The following is an 18,392-nucleotide window of genomic DNA, read 5'->3' on the forward strand; positions in this document are numbered from 1 at the left end:
TCTATGGGATTTGGCTTTCGAAAACTCTATTGATAGTGAGACCGGACTAGCGACGCGCGAACGTAGAATGCTAACCGATGGGCCGTGAATTCTTTTAACTAATAGACTATACTAAGTTTCGTCCACTTTTGACCGCTGATACTGGGGAAACTATAGGAGCTAGGGAAAAATGGCAACGGACAATTTTGCTCCTTTGAGCCAGCTTAACAACATGTTACAGTTTGAAAAAATTCGGTCGAAAGCCAAATCCCATAGACTAAGTGCGATGTCCTTTAAATGTAAATTATTAATTGAATGAATCTTCATAGTCGTGAAAAACAGTAGAAATGACCTCAGTCACTATTGATTCCATAAAATTGAAGTCGAGAAGCGGTGAGGGGGCAGCCATGTCGTCACGAATGGTTCCCCTATTTTACTACCCGCACTTCAAAACACCTTCCGAGGCTGGGAAACCGTAGGAGTTTATTTTGCCGTCTAATGACGTATTCCATGTATTTTAGAGAACTCAAATATATAAACGATATTTCACTAATAATTATGCTTCAGCGACACTTATCTTTTAACCTTTTAATAGCAAGCCATAGTGAGAAAGTTTTCTTTGAGTAAATCGTCACAATCATAGAAGCCACGGTAGTCTATGGTAGGACACATGCCAACTTGAGCAAGGGGTGGAGCTTCTTCAGAGTTAGAAACTTAACTGGGAAAGAGAGTGCTAACAAAACATTATAAGAAGTTTGGTATTAACAATTTTCTCAAATTCGCAGTCATTTGAGGGCCTGTGAGGCTATTTACGCCAACGGAAGCTGAAGTTTCGGAGTAATTGATATGTTTCTTAGTCGTTAAACTGTTCAATTTATAGGCTACGAACATTGCTATGTTCGCTGAAGTAACTTGAAACTATCAATTGCTTTATTATTACTTGATCACTCAGTAAAAAACTTTCGAACGTCAATAAAGTCGTAGTTATGATATTATTTTCAGTATAAAACATCTTGTTTATCTGGAAATGTAATAACTTTGTAATGACACTTGCGATAGTGACGGCAAATTGGACCGACACGGATTACGCGGACATGCACTTGATGTACGGATGAGCTGAAGGAAGAGGAGATGAAGACCGCAGTATCCAAGTATCATCCTACCAAGCGATGCGGCCAATTTCTCCCGAGATGGTATTCTCAATTTGCACGATAACCACCAGTGGAGCCAAAACAACCCACACGGAGATGTTGTCACATCGCACCAAGTGTAAATTCGTAACTAGAATTTCTTCCACGAGCCTTACCAGAGCTCCTGGAGGACGTTCCGTTAGCGACTAGACAGCGAATTTGGTTCTTGCACGATGGAGCACCACAACATTTCAGCCGTGTCGTAAGAGATCATCAGGATGCGACATTTCCTTTGAGGTTGGTAGGACTAGGAGGAGCCATTCTGGCCCGTACGATCTCCCGATTTGAACCAATGTGATTTTTATCTTTGGGGACACGTCAAAGACTTAGTTTAGAAACGTCATGATGGTTGTGAGACTATTCGTATACACCAGAAATCTTTGGAAACGTTCGTCATCATTTTCGTTGTCGTTTGTGAATTAGAGCCCGAAGGTGGGAATTTTGAACAGAGGTTTTTTGGATTTATTAAAAAAGATAACAAATTAATTTTGTGTCCTTGGTTTACTAGGGTTTAGTTAAAAGGCACCACCACTGCATTGCAAAGTATGATAAAATTAGCGAATAAGTAAATTAGTCCTAAACTAATTGTACTAATGAGATAACGTGTAATCTTAAGAGCTATCTCCCCACTGGTGAAACGAGTTATCCACAAGCTATCCGGTTTCCCATTACATAAAACTACACCACTGGCTTAAGTCCAAGCCAGCTAGCGACGTTTAATGAATTTATATCAGGTAGCCGGCTTACAACGCGAAGTAGGGTGGTCAAAGCCCTCCATGCCATGGAAAGGGGAAACAGTGCGTTCTCGGCCTTAATAATGTTGATGACCAGATTCTACAATAAAGAGACGCGAAACCTTAACTTTCCCCATGGATATGGAACTCAATTGCGGCGCGGATTTTGTTGGTGAGAAAACGCCATCAAATCTGATCTACTTGGTACTTCTAAGTTTCCCACTATAACTCGCACTGGAGTGAGCGATTGAGTGAACAAGAAAATAAATTAAATACAAAACAACACTGTAAATCGATGCTGAATCTCAACAATAAAGAAAACTCCAAAAAAGGCATTTCAAATAAAGTAAAGTAAACGTTTGCCATGCCTTTACACCATGGTAATTATGTTTAGGAGAAAAAAATTTTTTATAACGCCTAAATGAAGTTTAACCTATTGGAATATCTTGACTAAAACTAAAACTTATATTAAAAAGTTGCAGTTTTAATACGTTTTCGGTCAAATTTGAATGTCATTGTACACTCTGTTTGAAAAGTCTTCGACAGCTTAAATTTTTGCCCTCTTTTTAATTCTGCTAGAAAACTATAATAGATAGATCGATGAAACCAATTGCAACTTTTATTTATTTTCCAATATCTTTCGTTATTTATCGGTTTCGTCCGCCAAAAATTAATAGTTTGTCGGGAACCGTCAAAACTCATTTTTGACAACTTTTTAAATATTGGTTCTACGGCACTGACTCGCACGTTTTTGAATTCACAATGGTCGATTCATATTTAGAAAGTGGAAAAATTATCCCTCTACAACCAACGGTTGAGAAGTTATCGCGTTTACAAACTTTCCTCGAAACTAGGAAACACCTAAAATGCATCAAGCGATTATAAATAACGCAACTTCGACGACAATTTGGAAACGCGATAACTTCTCAACCGTTGGTTGTAGAGGGATAATTTTTCCACTTTCTAATTATGAACCGACCATTGTGAATTCAAAAACGCGCGAGTCAGTGCCGTAGAACCAATATTTAATAAGTTGTCAAAAATGAGTTTTGACGGTTCCCGCCAAACTATTAATTTTTGGCGGACGAAACTGATAAATAACGAAAGATATTGGAAAATAAATAAAAGTTGCAATTGGTTTCATCGAGCTATCTATTATAGTTTTCTAGCAGAATTAAAAAGAGGGCAAAAATTTCAGCTGTCGAAGACTTTTCAAACAGAGTGTACATTATCATACGTGGAGGCGGAATTATCGAAAGTAGCGTACTGCCAAAATTTAGCTTGCAATCATCGACGTGTACGATAATTAACGTACGTCTTAGGGCCCGTTCCAGAGACGTTTTCAAAAGTCTCGTTAAATAACGAGACTCACAATTTAACGAGACCGATTTAACGAGACCCAGACTAGAGTTAAGAAAACGCGTTCCAGAGACATTTTAACGAGACTTCGTAAACTCCCGCTCTCGTTATTTCACCTTTTTTTTAATAAGCTCCGCCCCCGTCCGGAGCCAATAAAAACGCCGGAAAATATAGGCGGAAAGCGGGACACTTCAATCGCTCAGTTAAGCCTTAGCGTTGTCTGTGCGATTTCTTTCTTGTAAACAGCGGCAATTTTCCACTTTCGACTACGTAATCTCGGCTAGTTATCACTTATTTTACTATATTTATTAAATTTTATTTATATATTTACAATTTTTGGTGGTTATTTACATTTGTTTTTATATAATATTTACATTTATTATTCATAAACGCGAAATTTATTTAAAAATGGGGTAAGCAAAGAAGCTGAGCAAAGGGCGAAGAAGTTTAACCCAGGTTGAATGAAAGGCAAAATGAAGCAATTGTTGCTGGGCTTGAAGCTAGAATCGGTTTGGTCAACGGAGTTATGGGAGTAGTGAAAGCCTACAAAAACATATTAAAAGCGTGGAAAGAGATGGCAAAAGAAGTGTCAGCTGTTAGTAAGGGCACAAAAAGAACTCTCCTACAAATTAGAACAAAATGGTCTGACTTAAAAAACATTGTAAAGAAACTGGCCCAAGATATCATAAGGATCAGGAAAGCAACTGGAGATGAGCTGACACCACTTCAGAATAGAGTGGTGAAACTAATTGGCGAAACTATGATTCGTGGTATAGCAGGTGTTGAAAATCGCATTGGTACTACAGCAATGAAGAAACAAGTACATTAAACTGTACTTCATTTACTTAAAATATAAATTTTGAATTGTTAATATACATTACAATTTGAAACCATAGAAATAAAACCCCGTACCTTCTACAAGCGCTAGCAGTTTCACATACCACCAGCGAGAACGATTGTTTTTTTATTGGTACGCCAAGTACGGGGCATTCTCACATTACTTCTATGAGTACTCCACAGAGCGTGGTCGGTAGTGCTCCCCTTAATTTGGCTTCAAAGAGACGTTGTAAAATATTTCTATTAAGTAGAGGATATCATTATTTAATTGAAATTTAATTAGGATTTCCATATTGAAGACCACACAATGGTAAAAAACAAAGATTGACAATGCAAGATATTGTCAATGAAATGACATATTACTTACTAGCAGATATAGCTCAGTTACATTTTTTAAGTAGACGCAAAGGCTGAAAACCCACTTCCAGATCCGCCTAGGATAATGGTAGCAGAAAAATTGTTAACGAAGCTCGGGTCGTTTCCAACATTCTCTGAAAAACAGATGACCATAAATTTACATATAAGTAAGAATTTAATATAGGTGTTAAAAGTGATAAAATAAGCCTTAAAAAAAACAACATACAATACTTGTGTCCTCATAACCTGTTGCTACCAGCCATGCCGAAACATTAGACGAGGCTGTCTGTTTGTAGTAAATGATCAAGAATGATTGAAATGATTCTAAATGAAATGGTAGCCCTAAGAAAGCATAATGCTTAATTTTATCTCCCGTTTTCGAGTCATTTGGACAATACCAATAAAATTCTGGTGGCCATACACAACTCTCTTGTTCGGGCTGAAAAGGAAATTGAAAATTTTATTTCACTGATCTAGCCTAAAAGAATAATTAATAACTCTGAAACATAATTACATTTACCAGCAGTATGTCTACTCCTTTAAAATAATTTAACGAATAATATTACTAACTAAATTAAATATTTATGATTACCTTTTCTCTTGCTTCCAGTTGTAAAACTACCCACAACAATCATGACAATGAAACTTATTTCTTTGTTATTGTCAGCTGACCAAAGTTGTTTTTGATTTTACAACGGAGCTGTCTCCATCTTCATTGTTGTTTTCTCTTAAAATCAGTTCGGCGGTAGATTTGAATCTCATTTGGATATTTTTCAAAGGTGGTTATCACCTTGCTGTAATTTTTTACCCTTTAAACAGTTTGCGGCTTAATAAACATTTCATTAAGTATATTTGGGAGTTTTTTATCATTGGGTATTAGGTCGAAAGGGAAATGTGTCCCCCTTTTTTTTAATGATAGCTTCAGTAATAAATAAATACTTCTATTTTAGGAATTGATATAATTTTTATTATAGTGGAGGAAATGTAAAAAATCAAGGTGTAATACAAAAACATTGACTGTTGAACAGATGTTGTGAATGTTTCCACATACACTCAACTTGACAGTTCTGTGTCGATAATAATTCGCTGTCTTCCCAAAACAAATACAGCATATGATTTTGAAGATCTGTAATAAGATCGTTTTTTCTAATTTTCGTTTTATTATTAAATAAAAATAATGGTAAAGGAATTCTTACCTGCGTAGCAAAATGTATTCTGCGCCCTTCAATTTGGGCCTTGGCCATTCCCATTTGTAGCGGTTTCAGGTAAATGTTTGATAGGTAGTGGCAAAAATCCTTTTCAATTCATAGTAATGGGTCACTCACGATACATTATTTTCAGCGGGACATCTGTTTCGATATGGTTTTCACCTTGATTTATCACGCTAACTCGAAGAAATTCCGCCGCCATTTTATCATTATTTTCGCTTCCGAACGCGTTTACGAGACCTCCTTGGCTTTCGTAGAGCTTTCGTAAAAATACCAGACTTTTTGTCTCGTTAAAATGTCTCTGGAACGCGTTTTTTAAAAAGTCTCGTTATTCTACTAGAAACGCCGCCTTTCTCGTTATTTAACGAGACTTTTTCGTCTCTGGAACGGGCCCTAAGACTGGCAACGCTGCTGTTAAGTTTGATTCTACATGTTGTAATAATATAAATAATATATTTAATAAGGCATCAAGGGTTGAAGTACAGTTTTCTGTTGAATCCCAAGGAATTGTAGGAAGTTACTTGGGTAAAATGCACAGGATGAGATTGGAAATGTTGTTGGACCTTCTTGTCGACTTCATTAAGTATTTCAATCAAGTCTTTCGTGGAAGCGAACTCATCTAGGCATTCCCGAAGAAATTGAGCGTAGTAACTTCCGATTATTTGGTTTCTGAATGACACGTAGCCTTCCACTGTCGAATAAGATAAAATGATGTCGCTTACTTCGGCGTGAGTATCTTTTGCAAACATCATATGTCCTTTCAATGGAGTTGGACCCGCGCCTATAGGAAAATATCGTAAAACAATTAGAGATCGTGTAACATTACAGTCTGCCAACCATGATCATGCTCTATTTTCGGTTGTTCATTTTTCCAATTCTTCATAATAATAATAAAAATGATTTGAGTACAGTACCTTCTCGACACATTTGGAAGAAGAACATTTTGGGTTTTCCTAACAAACTCGGGCATTTGCTGCCATTGAAATGATTGTATATACTATGAACTGATAATTCCTCGAAGTCAATTCCCACAGGTCCACCGGCACCATGCGACAATATTATGGCCACGAAAGCGTCGAAATTCTCATGGTTTTTTATCGAATACAATTCCAATACATCCTGCATACCCTATTAAATATGACCCCAATTTAGATTGGAATTAATGGATTACAATTATTTTTTGTTAATAAGAAGTTAATTCCAAAAAAACTGACTGAAATATATAATTTTTGTAAATTTTCCCCCAATAATCTCTAAGTACCATTCTCTTAATTCGTTTTCCATTTCCACGATACCTAGTTACTTAAGCTCAAAAGAAATAATTTTCGGAAAAACTTCCTTAATAAAACCTTTATTATGCAACGGATATCTCGGTACTTTACCAACACAAAAAATAAATGCTTAATTTAAATTTGATTTATTATCCAATATTTAGATGTTAAGTTGGTTTGACCATTTTGAACCACGTGTTGCAATGTTATATTGTGATTTGGCTAAGATTAAATCTAAAATTTCATTATTATGTCCTATTTATAGCTTTGATAACTGCTTTTGTATCGTACGAAATTTTAAATTGATTTAATTTCGCTATTTTAGTGTAAATATTTACATTATTTTAATTTAGGAAATTTTACGATGATCAAAAATTATAAATTTGAGGCGTTTCCAGAGCACTGATCCCAGTGGATCTCAGGGTTTGAGTTGCAATGGCCTAACCCACTTATCACTTACGAATCAGAGATAAATATCCTGAATACGTGTTTCCTTCCTTTATTTTAGCATAAGTAACAAAATAGCATAAGTATTACTCGGGCTACTCTCCCACACTATTTTTAATGAGATTTTATTTCGTCAATAACCATATAAGTTGACCAGGGATTTCCAACTTTCAAGAAATATTCTTAGTTTTTGAAGCTATCAGGTAACGAAATCCGAAAAAGTCGTTGCCTCTTTGATGTAACAAACAATTAAGGCTTATGGAAAATTGAAATTCTTTCAAAATTAAAATTTACGTCTTTATTGCTAATATAGAAACGAATTGTTGAGTCAGAATAGGTAACCTACTATTATCCCCTACGAAAATTAAACGAATCAATGTCCAAATTTGGATTCAACTAGAATCCAGACACATTAAGTTTAAATCCTTCTCTGTCTTTATCAAATAATAGTTGCATTTCATGCATTGTAATATGAATTCTTAACTAAATGTTGTTATTTTTTAATATGAGACCTCATCGCGTGCTAGCTCGTAATGTGCTTTATGTGTATTTGGTTACTGACGACTTTTAGCAAGAGACCAAATATCGAGGGGTTTGAAATGGAAACTTGCAAAGATTTGTTAAGTTATTTTTACCTTTCTAGTGAGATCATCCTGAACGTCAACTTGAAAGTGAAGCTTTTCGAAAACGTCTCTTAAAGCTTTGGCGTCAACTTCCGATCCAAATCTGTTGTCTCCATTTACAAAATTGGTGTTGTTGATTATGAGGCATAGTCCTCTGGGAATCTTATTCATACGATAGACCTATCACCAAAAATAAATTCATATTAATTACGTGAAATCATGAATTTTGTACTAATTTAGGAAAATTAATTTTTGGCATTTCTTTCTCAAATTATTGTTATAGAAGTTATTATAATGGGTACGAAACATTTATTGTTCTTAAAGAGCTAGGCTTCAATTAGTCAGACATAAATAAGGTCCGTTTCAATCAGCAGTACATTGTTCTCAACTCGCTGGAACACAAAAAAATAAAGTGGTGATAATATTAGGTGTAGATTACTCACTAATTCCAAATGCAACATCGAATCACTTACACTGATTACAAACATTCATTAAATTAACAATGTGGGTTTGTTAAGAAGGCCTTAAGTTAAATTAAGTCTGTAATATAATTTAAACATTTTAATATCTATTTTATAATAGCCAAGATCAATCATTTTGGAAGTGCTACGGGTAATTTTATTCTAAAAATTATAAAGCATATTTTAAAAATATCCTGCGCCTTTTTAAGTAACTGGTACTTTGTAAGAGATTTCTGAATACTTTGAGGCTAAGGGTCTGGCTGTTCACTCATTATGTATAACTATTTCTGGTTGAATTTTTTTTATAAATAATAAAAGATTATACCGTTAGTTTACCAATTGTGAATGTGAGATACGATGCATCACGAAATTTTACATTATAAAATTCAGAAGAAGCAACGAACCTCGTCATCCTTTAAAGGCGGTCTTTGATATTTAAATTCTATTTGATTTATCTTCAAATTTTCCTCCAAATTCTCGTCACCTAAGACATTAAAAAGTAAAGATCAAATCTTGTATAACAGAGGCTCACAGCCTCGTTTGAAAATTTTGAATACACGTTTCTAGTAACTCTCCATTTACAGAGATGAAAATCCGCGCGGAAGAATATAAACCGTACAGTATTTGAACTCCAGTGGAGTTGTAGAAATTTATTCTGGATTTCAATTTTTTAAACAGAATTTGTAGGTCAAAAAGAAGTTTTTAAGAAATACTAGATTTTTTATTGTGTTGTTGATTTGTGAATTTTTTCATTATGTTTTAGATTTTCCTCAAGATACTTAGACTTTTCCAAAGATTTTATACTTTTAAAAGCCAAATAATTGCTAAATTCAAAATTTTAGATTTTATGTTCATTGGTAAATTATGAAATTTTGTGGATTTATTAAAAATTTTAATTTATAAAAGAAACAAAATAACTTTGTATTTTTATGTGATTTGGATTATTACGCGAGTTTGTAAATTTTCAAAGTTTTAAAAATAAATGATTCTAAATTGTTTACCTACGTTACAAGTATTCTCTTCTTCGAGATTTACTATTTGTCCTTTTACTTTCGTGGTAATTTCTAGAAATTGCAAACAGCAATGAGTACCTTAGCAAAGCGAGGTTTTAAAAATAAATTATTTTTAATTCTTTACCTTTACAAGTATTTGCTTCTTCTAGATTTTCTGTAGGTCCTTTTGCTTTCGTGGTAATCTCTAGAAATTTCCAAAAGTGAGTACCTTTAAAATGAGGATTTAAAAAATCATGATTTTAAATTCTATACCTTTACAAGTATTCACTTCTTCAATATTTTCAGTTGGTCCTTTTGCTTTCGTGATAATTTCTAGAAATTACAAACGAAGTTGTTGCTTAGAAAAATAGGCAGTTGAATTTATTTGCTCAAATTTATTTTTAATTTAAATGTTTTTTAAAAATTCTAATTTTTTTTAGATTTTCCAATTCTTACTTTCATTGCCAAATGCCACTATGTTTCCGTGTCCTTCGATTTTCTTAAAAAGTAACAGAAAAATTAATTAGGGGATGACCTATATACAAAAATCATTAAATTATCTGGAGTCAGTTGGAATAACAAATAAAATGGGTGGTTAAGATTATAAAATGTAACTATTAACAGGGTGTTTCAATTTGATCAGCGCAAACATTTTATGGAAAACCTATTTACTCTATAAGTGAAGAGAAGCACATTGTGAAATACTAAATGAAAAGAGACTTAAAACGGTTTTAAAATTCACAATTTATTTATTTATTTTTAAATAAATAAATTGTGAATTTTAAAACCGTTTTAAATCTCTTTTCATCTATTTACTCTTGATACCTGAAATGGTCAGTTTTTATAAATTAACAAGATAACTCTTTAATTTGTATGATCTCCAAAGATTCAGAAATTTCGCTTTATTTTGCTTATTAATAAGAAGGTAAAGCTGCTTGATTTTTAATGAAAGCATTCTAAAAACAGACTTTAAGTTGTTCTTTCTTTCTATCTTAGAAAGGATTTTTTCAGTCTAAAATAAATGGAAATCTTAAATAACTAAATTTCTTATATATGATATATAAATTTCATCCAGTGGTAATTGTTTTTAAAATGAATATATATGCAATAAAAATCTTACGAATTGATACGACGTATGTGCGTCAACATCACCTAATAATGATAAAAAATAAAGTTTTGATCAGCTTTTAATTAAATGTTTAATATAAAAATTTATTGGTTCTACCGTTAGGCAGAATTAAAATAGCAAAATAATTAATCGTCTTTTCAGTTCCTCAATATTTTCCATGAAAATAACTATTCAATAGTTTGCACATTTTGATTGATGTAAAGAATTCCATGAAGTTAACCGATGTACTATTAAATTATTTTATGAAACGCATATAATTACTTATTAATAAAGCGTTGGTCCAAGGCCTATCACACTTACACACCAAGGTGTAGGAAACTGTGGGGGAGATTGAAAATTTATCTACTATAACATCTATCAACGAAGTTCACTTAACCTACCAGGCAATAACATCAGAGAAAAATAAACTTTCTATTAAACACAAAATAATCTAAATTTGTAGTTCCCCAAAGGTCTATATTTCATTTATGTCAAGTAAAATATCTTGGTGTTCAAAAAACTTAAAGATGTAAAAAAAATTATCTTATAACTCAAATAAACATCCTCTCAAAATCTGTAGATACTTTGCTGCCGTAAAGGGCCGCCATAGAACTTCGTAGTTCGTACGCTAGATTCGAATTCATAGTGCTGTTTGATTGACGGTTTTGCAACGAAACGATTACCCATTTCCGAAGAGTGAATTTGAATATGCATAAATAAAGTGAAAAATTTGTTTTCAACTGCTTTTGGCCATCAAACAACCTATTTTCTGTAACTCAATATGTGGGTAAATACCTCCAGCTCAAACATAGACATATTGAATAATCTTTAATTAAAAAATTAAGTAACTTATTATGGGAAGCAACATTTAATACACAGAAAACACCAAAGACTAAGATAATAATTATACTCATAAACACTTTCTTGGGAGGTGAAATTTCATGTTGGCCTCCGTCAATTCACGCTACCTCTAGATGGTTTAGTATATTCTTACCACAGATCGGGTGAAATTGTACTGTTTAGTGGGATCCAAATACAAACAATTACAAGTGCATTTTATTACGTTTGATATTTTTATTAAATGAGTTTTAAATATTTAATATATTTTTGAATCCAGCAATGCTATTTGAATTCTGCCATATATTTATTAGAAGCTGTATACTTCAGGATTTTTTATTTTTAAGCTCTTGTTATTTGATCGTTACTTTCCCTGGTAAGATTTTTAATACTGATAATAGAAAACCCCAGTTGTAGGTACTTTCCTAGTAGGAGGAATGTTTCTATTTCCAATTTTGAGATCAAATTGGCGATGCGCATATCTTAACAGGAAGCAAAGACTTACTGGGCAATATTAAAGAAAACGTAAGCTCGTGTATTAATTTTTAAATACATTCACTTATATGACTTTTCTACCATTCCAAGTACTAATTTTCCCATTTCGGAAAAAGAGATCTAATACCTCAGATCATTCAGGATTTTCAAGATAGAGCAAAACGTCACTTTATTCGTAAAGATCAATGTTAATTTAAAACAGATATGTCGGTTGGAAGGCCAAATAACGTGTAAAAAGAAGGTATAGAAATGTTTGAGCTATGTCGCTTGTGCACCGTTTCTCACTACACATTTCTTTTTAGTTCTGTTTACCTTGGTGGACTTAACCATGTACGAGCATGCTAACGCCATTGGGCTTCTTACCTTTGGGAGCAATTATTTGACTTCCGTGAACGTCTTTGACTTCACTATCAATGAGCTATAAAATAATTAATTTTTTAAAAATACCATAAATGTGTTTATTTATACTTTGGCGGAATAATTAATTTGTCATTATTTTTTTTTTTATCCCAATACTTCTTACTACCCCCCTTAATTATTGTTCCAGTGAAATCAAGATCATCGACTTTTGGCAAAAGTATAGGTGATTATACTAAAATGATTAATTATGGTTTGATTAATATAAATAATTTAATCACATCTTTTACCAGAACTAAAGATTTGAAGTGCAAGAAATTGTTATTCTATTCTTTAACTACTTTTTAAAATTAAATTTTCTAGCCAAATAACCCTATTTCCAAAGCTAAATACCGACCTGAGTGAAAATAGTACGCACAAAGGGAAACTTTTCTTAATTTCGCGCAAGAAATAAACTATTCCCATTTACAATTTATTTTTAGGGTATGCAAATTAATTTAAAAAGAAAGTAAGGCATTAGAAAAATATAAATTGTTTTAACTTACCAAATCTGTATTATTTCTTGAAGAACCACTGTTATTAATATTTCTTCCTGCAACATTAAAATCCTGTAAATAGAAAAAACAATACCAGAAAAACAACTTCTATGATTCGTTATTTAAAATTATGTCAATTTTCTGCGGTAAATACACTTTTTTAGGTTCTTAACGTGCCATATTAAATTAAAATATTTAAAACTTCCGCTGAAAGTAGATGCATTTATTACAGACCCACACCGAGAGAAACAATGACGTTAGTAAGACCAAACTTTTGTTAATATGAACCTCTTAAAGGGAATATAACCTGCAAAGCAATATATATATGGAAGATCAATTTAATTTTTCAAATTTCCCTGCACAGTGGCGCCAAACGCAAGAGCGGCCAGAGCTGCAAACGTTGGTGTTCTACACCAAATACCTGAGGTTATATTCCCTTTAATCTTTAATTTGACTTGAAATATAAAGAATTGGAAATGTAAGGGTACATTTCGGGCACGCCACAAACTTCTGCAAAATTTATTTTCGAATCAGCTCATTTTTAAGAGAAAGCAACTTTACGTTATATCTAAATAATATTCCACGTCATGTGTTCGACGATATATTAAATATTTCCACTCTAGGGTGTGTGGATTTCCGGTACCTGTGTTCTACATATGTTCTACACGCCCTACTGCCATACCTAATATTTAAAAAAGTTTGAAACAACTGCAATGTTGAAAACAAAAGGATAATGATATTTCGGGAATACGGTGGTTTTTTTATTTTATTTAAATAACGAAAAAACGATTTGTGTCTTTATTATCATATTTTTATTAAATTTGGATTTTATTATTTTTTTACGTTTTATGCCTCGTCGTCTTGACAAATTAATGAAATGCATTTAAAATTAATTTTCATGAAACTTAATTTCTAATTAAAAATTAAACTTAAGTTATTTTTCTCTGAATACACATTGCTAGATAGCCTACTTACAGTGAAGTGTAAAAGGTGATGCAAATCAATGTTTTAAAAAATCACTTGATTTAAATAAAACTGATTTAAATCAGACAACTCTGCAAGGAAATGCTAAAAATGCGATCGCACACAAACAAAAGCACGTAGATAACCGGATTACAGTTCATAATTTTAGTTACGTTACACTATTCATAATATTTAAGTTCAAATTAAGGGATTGATTGGGAAAGCTCTACTTCAGCAAATGCAACAAACTTCCAATATCGGCTCATCTCTCTTAACAAAACAACACTTCCCTCTATAGACTCCTTTTTTTGGAATTTTGCTGGGCGCGTCCATGTTGAGTTTACCCCCCTTAACCCCCATTCTCCATATCCTGGGACCAAAGACCCGAGCCTAGAACCCCCACCGGTGGTTCCATGTAATGGCCGACTAGCGGGCGGCCAAAAAGAGGGGTCGAAAAGACCGCGAAAAAGAGTGTATAAGAACCTAGCCTTTAAAAAAGCATTTTTAGTGTAACAATTTTCAATGGAGTCATTAGAGTCATAACGGTGTTAGGCTATTTTAAAATTTCCGAAAAGTTTTAAAAAACATAAAGGTTAGAATTGATATTTGTAATTTGTAAATATATTTGAATTTACCGATACGGCTCCCCGATTCGAGGTGATTCCGTGTTTGTCGAGAAACGTCTTAACTCGATGTATACAAAGTATGATCTTTTCGTTGATTTCGATGGCGCTATCCATGTCCGCTTGCAAATCTTCCGACACCAGATACCTTTGATACTTTCTGTCTAATTCTTTAAGCTTTCGTTTCGATTTCTTTAGAAGTTTCAGGAAACCATCCAATTCCTTCAGGTCCGGATTGTTTTGTTTGAGTAGATTATCCACTTCGCCAATATTCTTGATAGCACTTTTTCGCCGAGCATTTCGGCTGAACACTATACTTTGCTTCTTTAGTTCATTCTGCGAAACATCAGACATCCTGGTTTAATATAACAACGGAAAATTCAATCGGATATAACAATTAGAGTACTAACTACGACTGAATGACGTTGAGATACGGACAAAGATTACTTTATATAAAAATGATTCCAGGAAATAATCGACGTACCTTCGAGATCTAGGCTGACATTGTACTTCCATTAATATCCTGTAGAGTACAAACCTGCCATTGTAAGTCTCGCTTCCCTCAACTGTCAAATACTCGATTCCGCTTTTAAATCAAAACTTTTATAAACAAATATAGCAGGCGACAGCAGGTTTAGAGTGTATGTTAAAATAGACAGTTCTCTAAAATGGAACCTAAATCTAAATAAAAGTGCTTCGGGAGGACTTAGGGGTCTTAACTTCCCTTTTCTCTCTATGGGAACCTGTAGCGTAGACCGGATTTGATTCGGGGGAGCGCACGATTGGAAAAATAACCGTTGTACAAACAAAAATACACGTGCCCATTGTGACCCTTGGCTTGGCTACGCCACTAATGGGAACAGATGAACTTGAAGTTCTCTAACCGTATATTTAATCACGAAAAAGGGAAAAGCTAAAATGGCACCAATCTGTGAAACTTACCTACTTTCAGGTATAGGATTCTAAAATTGCTGAAAGGTTAAAAACAAATAAACACGAATTATTTTAACCTATTTAAATTGAATTTTATGAAGACCGCCCATTGTTGGAAAACCTGTACTAACAAGGAGAGTACCCGAGGTGTTTATTGCCGATTTTGTTCAAAGTCGGCCGTAATATAGACCTATATGAGATATGAAATTTCCCAAAAGGAGGCGTTGCACTACCCATTCAATTTGCCATGGCAACCGAAAATGTTTTTGACCACTTACAACAACAAAAATAAGATTTTTTCCTTATTTTACCCAAAATTTGTTACACATTTACCCCAAAAATGTTCCAATTTACCCAAAATTGATGAAATTTACCTAAATGTGGTCCAAATTACACATTTCGTGATTTTCAAATTTTTTAAAATTTTTCGTAGATCCCTGTGAAACCGAGAAAATCCGATGCTTTTTTAAATGGAGATTTTTTGGTTTTAAGTGATCAAAAACCTTTTCGGTTGCCATAGCAAATTGAATGGGTAGTGCAACTTTTCCTTTTGGGAAATTTCATATCTCATATAGGTCTACATTACACCCGACTTTGAACACCTCGGGTACTCTCCTTGTAAGTTCGAAACCATAAAAATATCTGTACCTTCTATCCGTCCAAAAAGTAGGTCCGTTATCAAAAATAGAGTCAATATTTAATAAAATTAGCGCTGCTGCTCTGCATTATTTAGAAAACATACAATTCTAAATATCAATTGAAAGAATATGTACGGCTATGGAACGTGTATATAAAATAATAATAAGCTAAATCTACATCTAAACTCTAAAATACTAAATCTAAACCTAAAATACTAAATCTAAATCTAAAATACTAAATCCAAATCTAAATCTAAAATACGAAATCTAAATACTAAATCTAATTCTAAAATACTTAATCTCAATACTAAATCTAAATATCAAATCTATGTACTTAATCTAAAGAGTAAATCTAAATATCAAATCTATGTACTTAATCTAAATACTAAATCTAAATATCAAATCTATGTACTTAATCTAAATACTAAATCTAAATATCAAATCTATGTACTTAATCTAAATACTAAATCTAAATATCAAAACTATGTACTTAATCTAAATACTAAATCTAAATATCAAATCTATGTACTTAATCTAAATATCAAATCTATGTACTTAATCTAAATACTAAATCTAAATATCAAATCTATGTACTTAATCTAAATACTAAATCTAAATATCAAATCTATGTACTTAATCTAAATACTAAATCTAAATATCAAATCTATGTACTTAATCTAAATACTAAATCTAAATATCAAATCTATGTACTTAATCTAAATACTAAATCTAAATATCAAATCTATGTACTTAATCTAAATACTAAATCTAAATATCAAATCTATATACTTAATCTAAATACTAAATCTAAATATCAAATCTATGTACTTAATCTAAATACTAAATCTAAATATCAAATCTATGTACTTAATCTAAATACTAAATATTTTATCTAAATACTAAATCCAATACTAAATAAAAATACTAAATCTAGATAATAAATCGAAATCTAAATAATTATCTATATCTAAGTACTAAATCTATATCTGAATAATAAATCTATATCTGAATAATAAATCTAAATATTAATACTAAATACTTAATCTAAATACTAAATACTTAATCTTAATACTAAATCTAAATAGCCCATATAAATCTAAATAGCAAATATAAATACTAAATATAAATATAAATACTAAATATAAATATAAATACTAAATATAAATATAAATACTAAATATAAATATAAATACTAAATATAAATCCAAATACTAAATATAAATCTAAATACTAAATATAAATCTAAATACTAAATATAAATCTAAATACCAAATATAAATCTAAAAACTAAATATAAATATAAATACTAAATATAAATCCAAATAGCAAATCTAAATTTAAACAGCAAAAATAAATACTAAATCGAAGCGTTTTTTAGCCGTCAAAAGCATAACTTGGATATTAGATGTAACGTCACCGAAAAGTTGAAGTCTATTACTTTTTTAAATAATTACTAAGCAACAGATACGAGTAACAGATATGAAAGGGAGATTTTTTTGGTCGCAGGTCGTCTCGCTTTGAAAACTACGCGAGTCTATTAATTTAATCTAATTCGATCATGACGATCGTTAAACATCAATAGAATAATAAAAAGAAAATTGCGTTGTAAGCAGATCGATTTGAGCACGTTAATTTTACAAGTTTATTTGTACGGGTGTAATGTTATCACTCTAGCGGACGCGATAACGAGAAAAGTGGAATTTCTTGGAAACACGCAACTCTTAAATGATCGGCGTAGTGGCTAAGGAATTATTACGCTCTGAATAATATGAAGGAAAGTATTATCAGGAACTGCCACTTTGGAAATTACAACCTTTTAAGCAACAAATATCAAAAGGAAAATATGAACTGTATTTTATTTATAACGAAAGCCTACCTTTAGGCACTCGATGTCAACTGATTATACACAACACCGAAAATTAATTAAAAACATTTGTAATGACAAAGTTACGCGCAGTAGTGAAAACCCGACAAAATATTTAGATCTCGCGCTCTTGCTGCATTCAGGCAGTACTCCCTGCTGCATTCTTATCTCCTGTTACCTAGGCGCTTTCTGATTCGATGCCGCTGCTCAAATTCACCTCTGGCTCTTCCTCCTATCTGCTATATCCTCGTTGCCTCGCCCAAACTGGATTTCCATCTGCCAAAGTTGTCGTTGAAATTATCTTATCTTTTTTAATTTAATATTTTAATAATTAAAATAAATAGTAAATACCCTATATTGCGTATTAATAGAATACCTGAAATATCAGGAATCCGACGGTGGTTTTAAAGTTTCCCTACGACGAGTAGTCACTTTGTTAGATCAATCGGAACGATCAAGTGTAAAAACCTATCGTAAACTTATTCTTATTTTCACCGCTAGCACTGTAGGTCTCAATTTGCGAGTACAACATATTTAAGCCATCCGATAAACACGATCACATACGCGTACGTTACCCAAC

The 18,392-nt window shown here is 32.5% G+C and overlaps 1 protein-coding gene across 3 annotated transcripts; it reads right to left on the reverse strand.

Moving 5' to 3' along the window:
- Positions 1-5,439: 5,439 nt before the first annotated feature.
- Positions 5,440-18,392, reverse strand: LOC149960508 (uncharacterized). 3 transcript variants are annotated; one of them, XM_090167107.1, is made up of 16 exons: positions 18,189-18,392; positions 17,825-18,088; positions 14,862-14,963; positions 14,390-14,732; positions 12,801-12,863; positions 12,262-12,316; positions 10,579-10,610; positions 9,915-9,957; positions 9,732-9,791; positions 9,604-9,663; positions 9,468-9,530; positions 8,871-8,950; positions 8,018-8,185; positions 6,579-6,792; positions 5,653-6,445; positions 5,440-5,582 (listed from the first exon to the last, which is right to left on the reverse strand). In XM_090167107.1, the coding sequence occupies exons 3-15, from the start codon at positions 14,891-14,893 to the stop codon at positions 6,132-6,134; spliced, it is 1,527 nt and encodes a 508-aa protein (XP_090023233.1). In that variant the 5' UTR covers positions 14,894-14,963; positions 17,825-18,088; positions 18,189-18,392; the 3' UTR covers positions 5,440-5,582; positions 5,653-6,131. The 3 variants fall into 3 exon arrangements, with proteins under 3 accessions (XP_090023233.1, XP_090023271.1, XP_090023308.1); XM_090167145.1 differs by having other exon boundaries at positions 17,825-18,118; XM_090167182.1 differs by having other exon boundaries at positions 18,164-18,392.

The sequence above is a fragment of the Leiobunum rupestre genome, chromosome 1 (assembly GCF_980474605.1).
Source record: "Leiobunum rupestre chromosome 1, qqLeiRupe1.1.hap1, whole genome shotgun sequence".
Taxonomy (NCBI): domain Eukaryota; kingdom Metazoa; phylum Arthropoda; class Arachnida; order Opiliones; family Sclerosomatidae; genus Leiobunum; species Leiobunum rupestre.

What these genes read in the sequence shown, in the direction of transcription:
- LOC149960508 (XM_090167107.1), bottom strand. Translation starts at nt 14,893, where the DNA reads ATGGAAGTACAATGTCAGCCTAGATCTCGAAG. An exon ending in CACATACGTCGTATCAATTC is followed by an intron (nt 9,958 to 10,578) that starts GTAAGATTTTTA and finishes TTACTTTTTAAG; the next exon opens with AAAATCGAAGGACACGGAAA. An exon ending in AGTGGCATTTGGCAATGAAA is followed by an intron (nt 9,792 to 9,914) that starts GTAAGAATTGGA and finishes TGTAATTTCTAG; the next exon opens with AAATTATCACGAAAGCAAAA.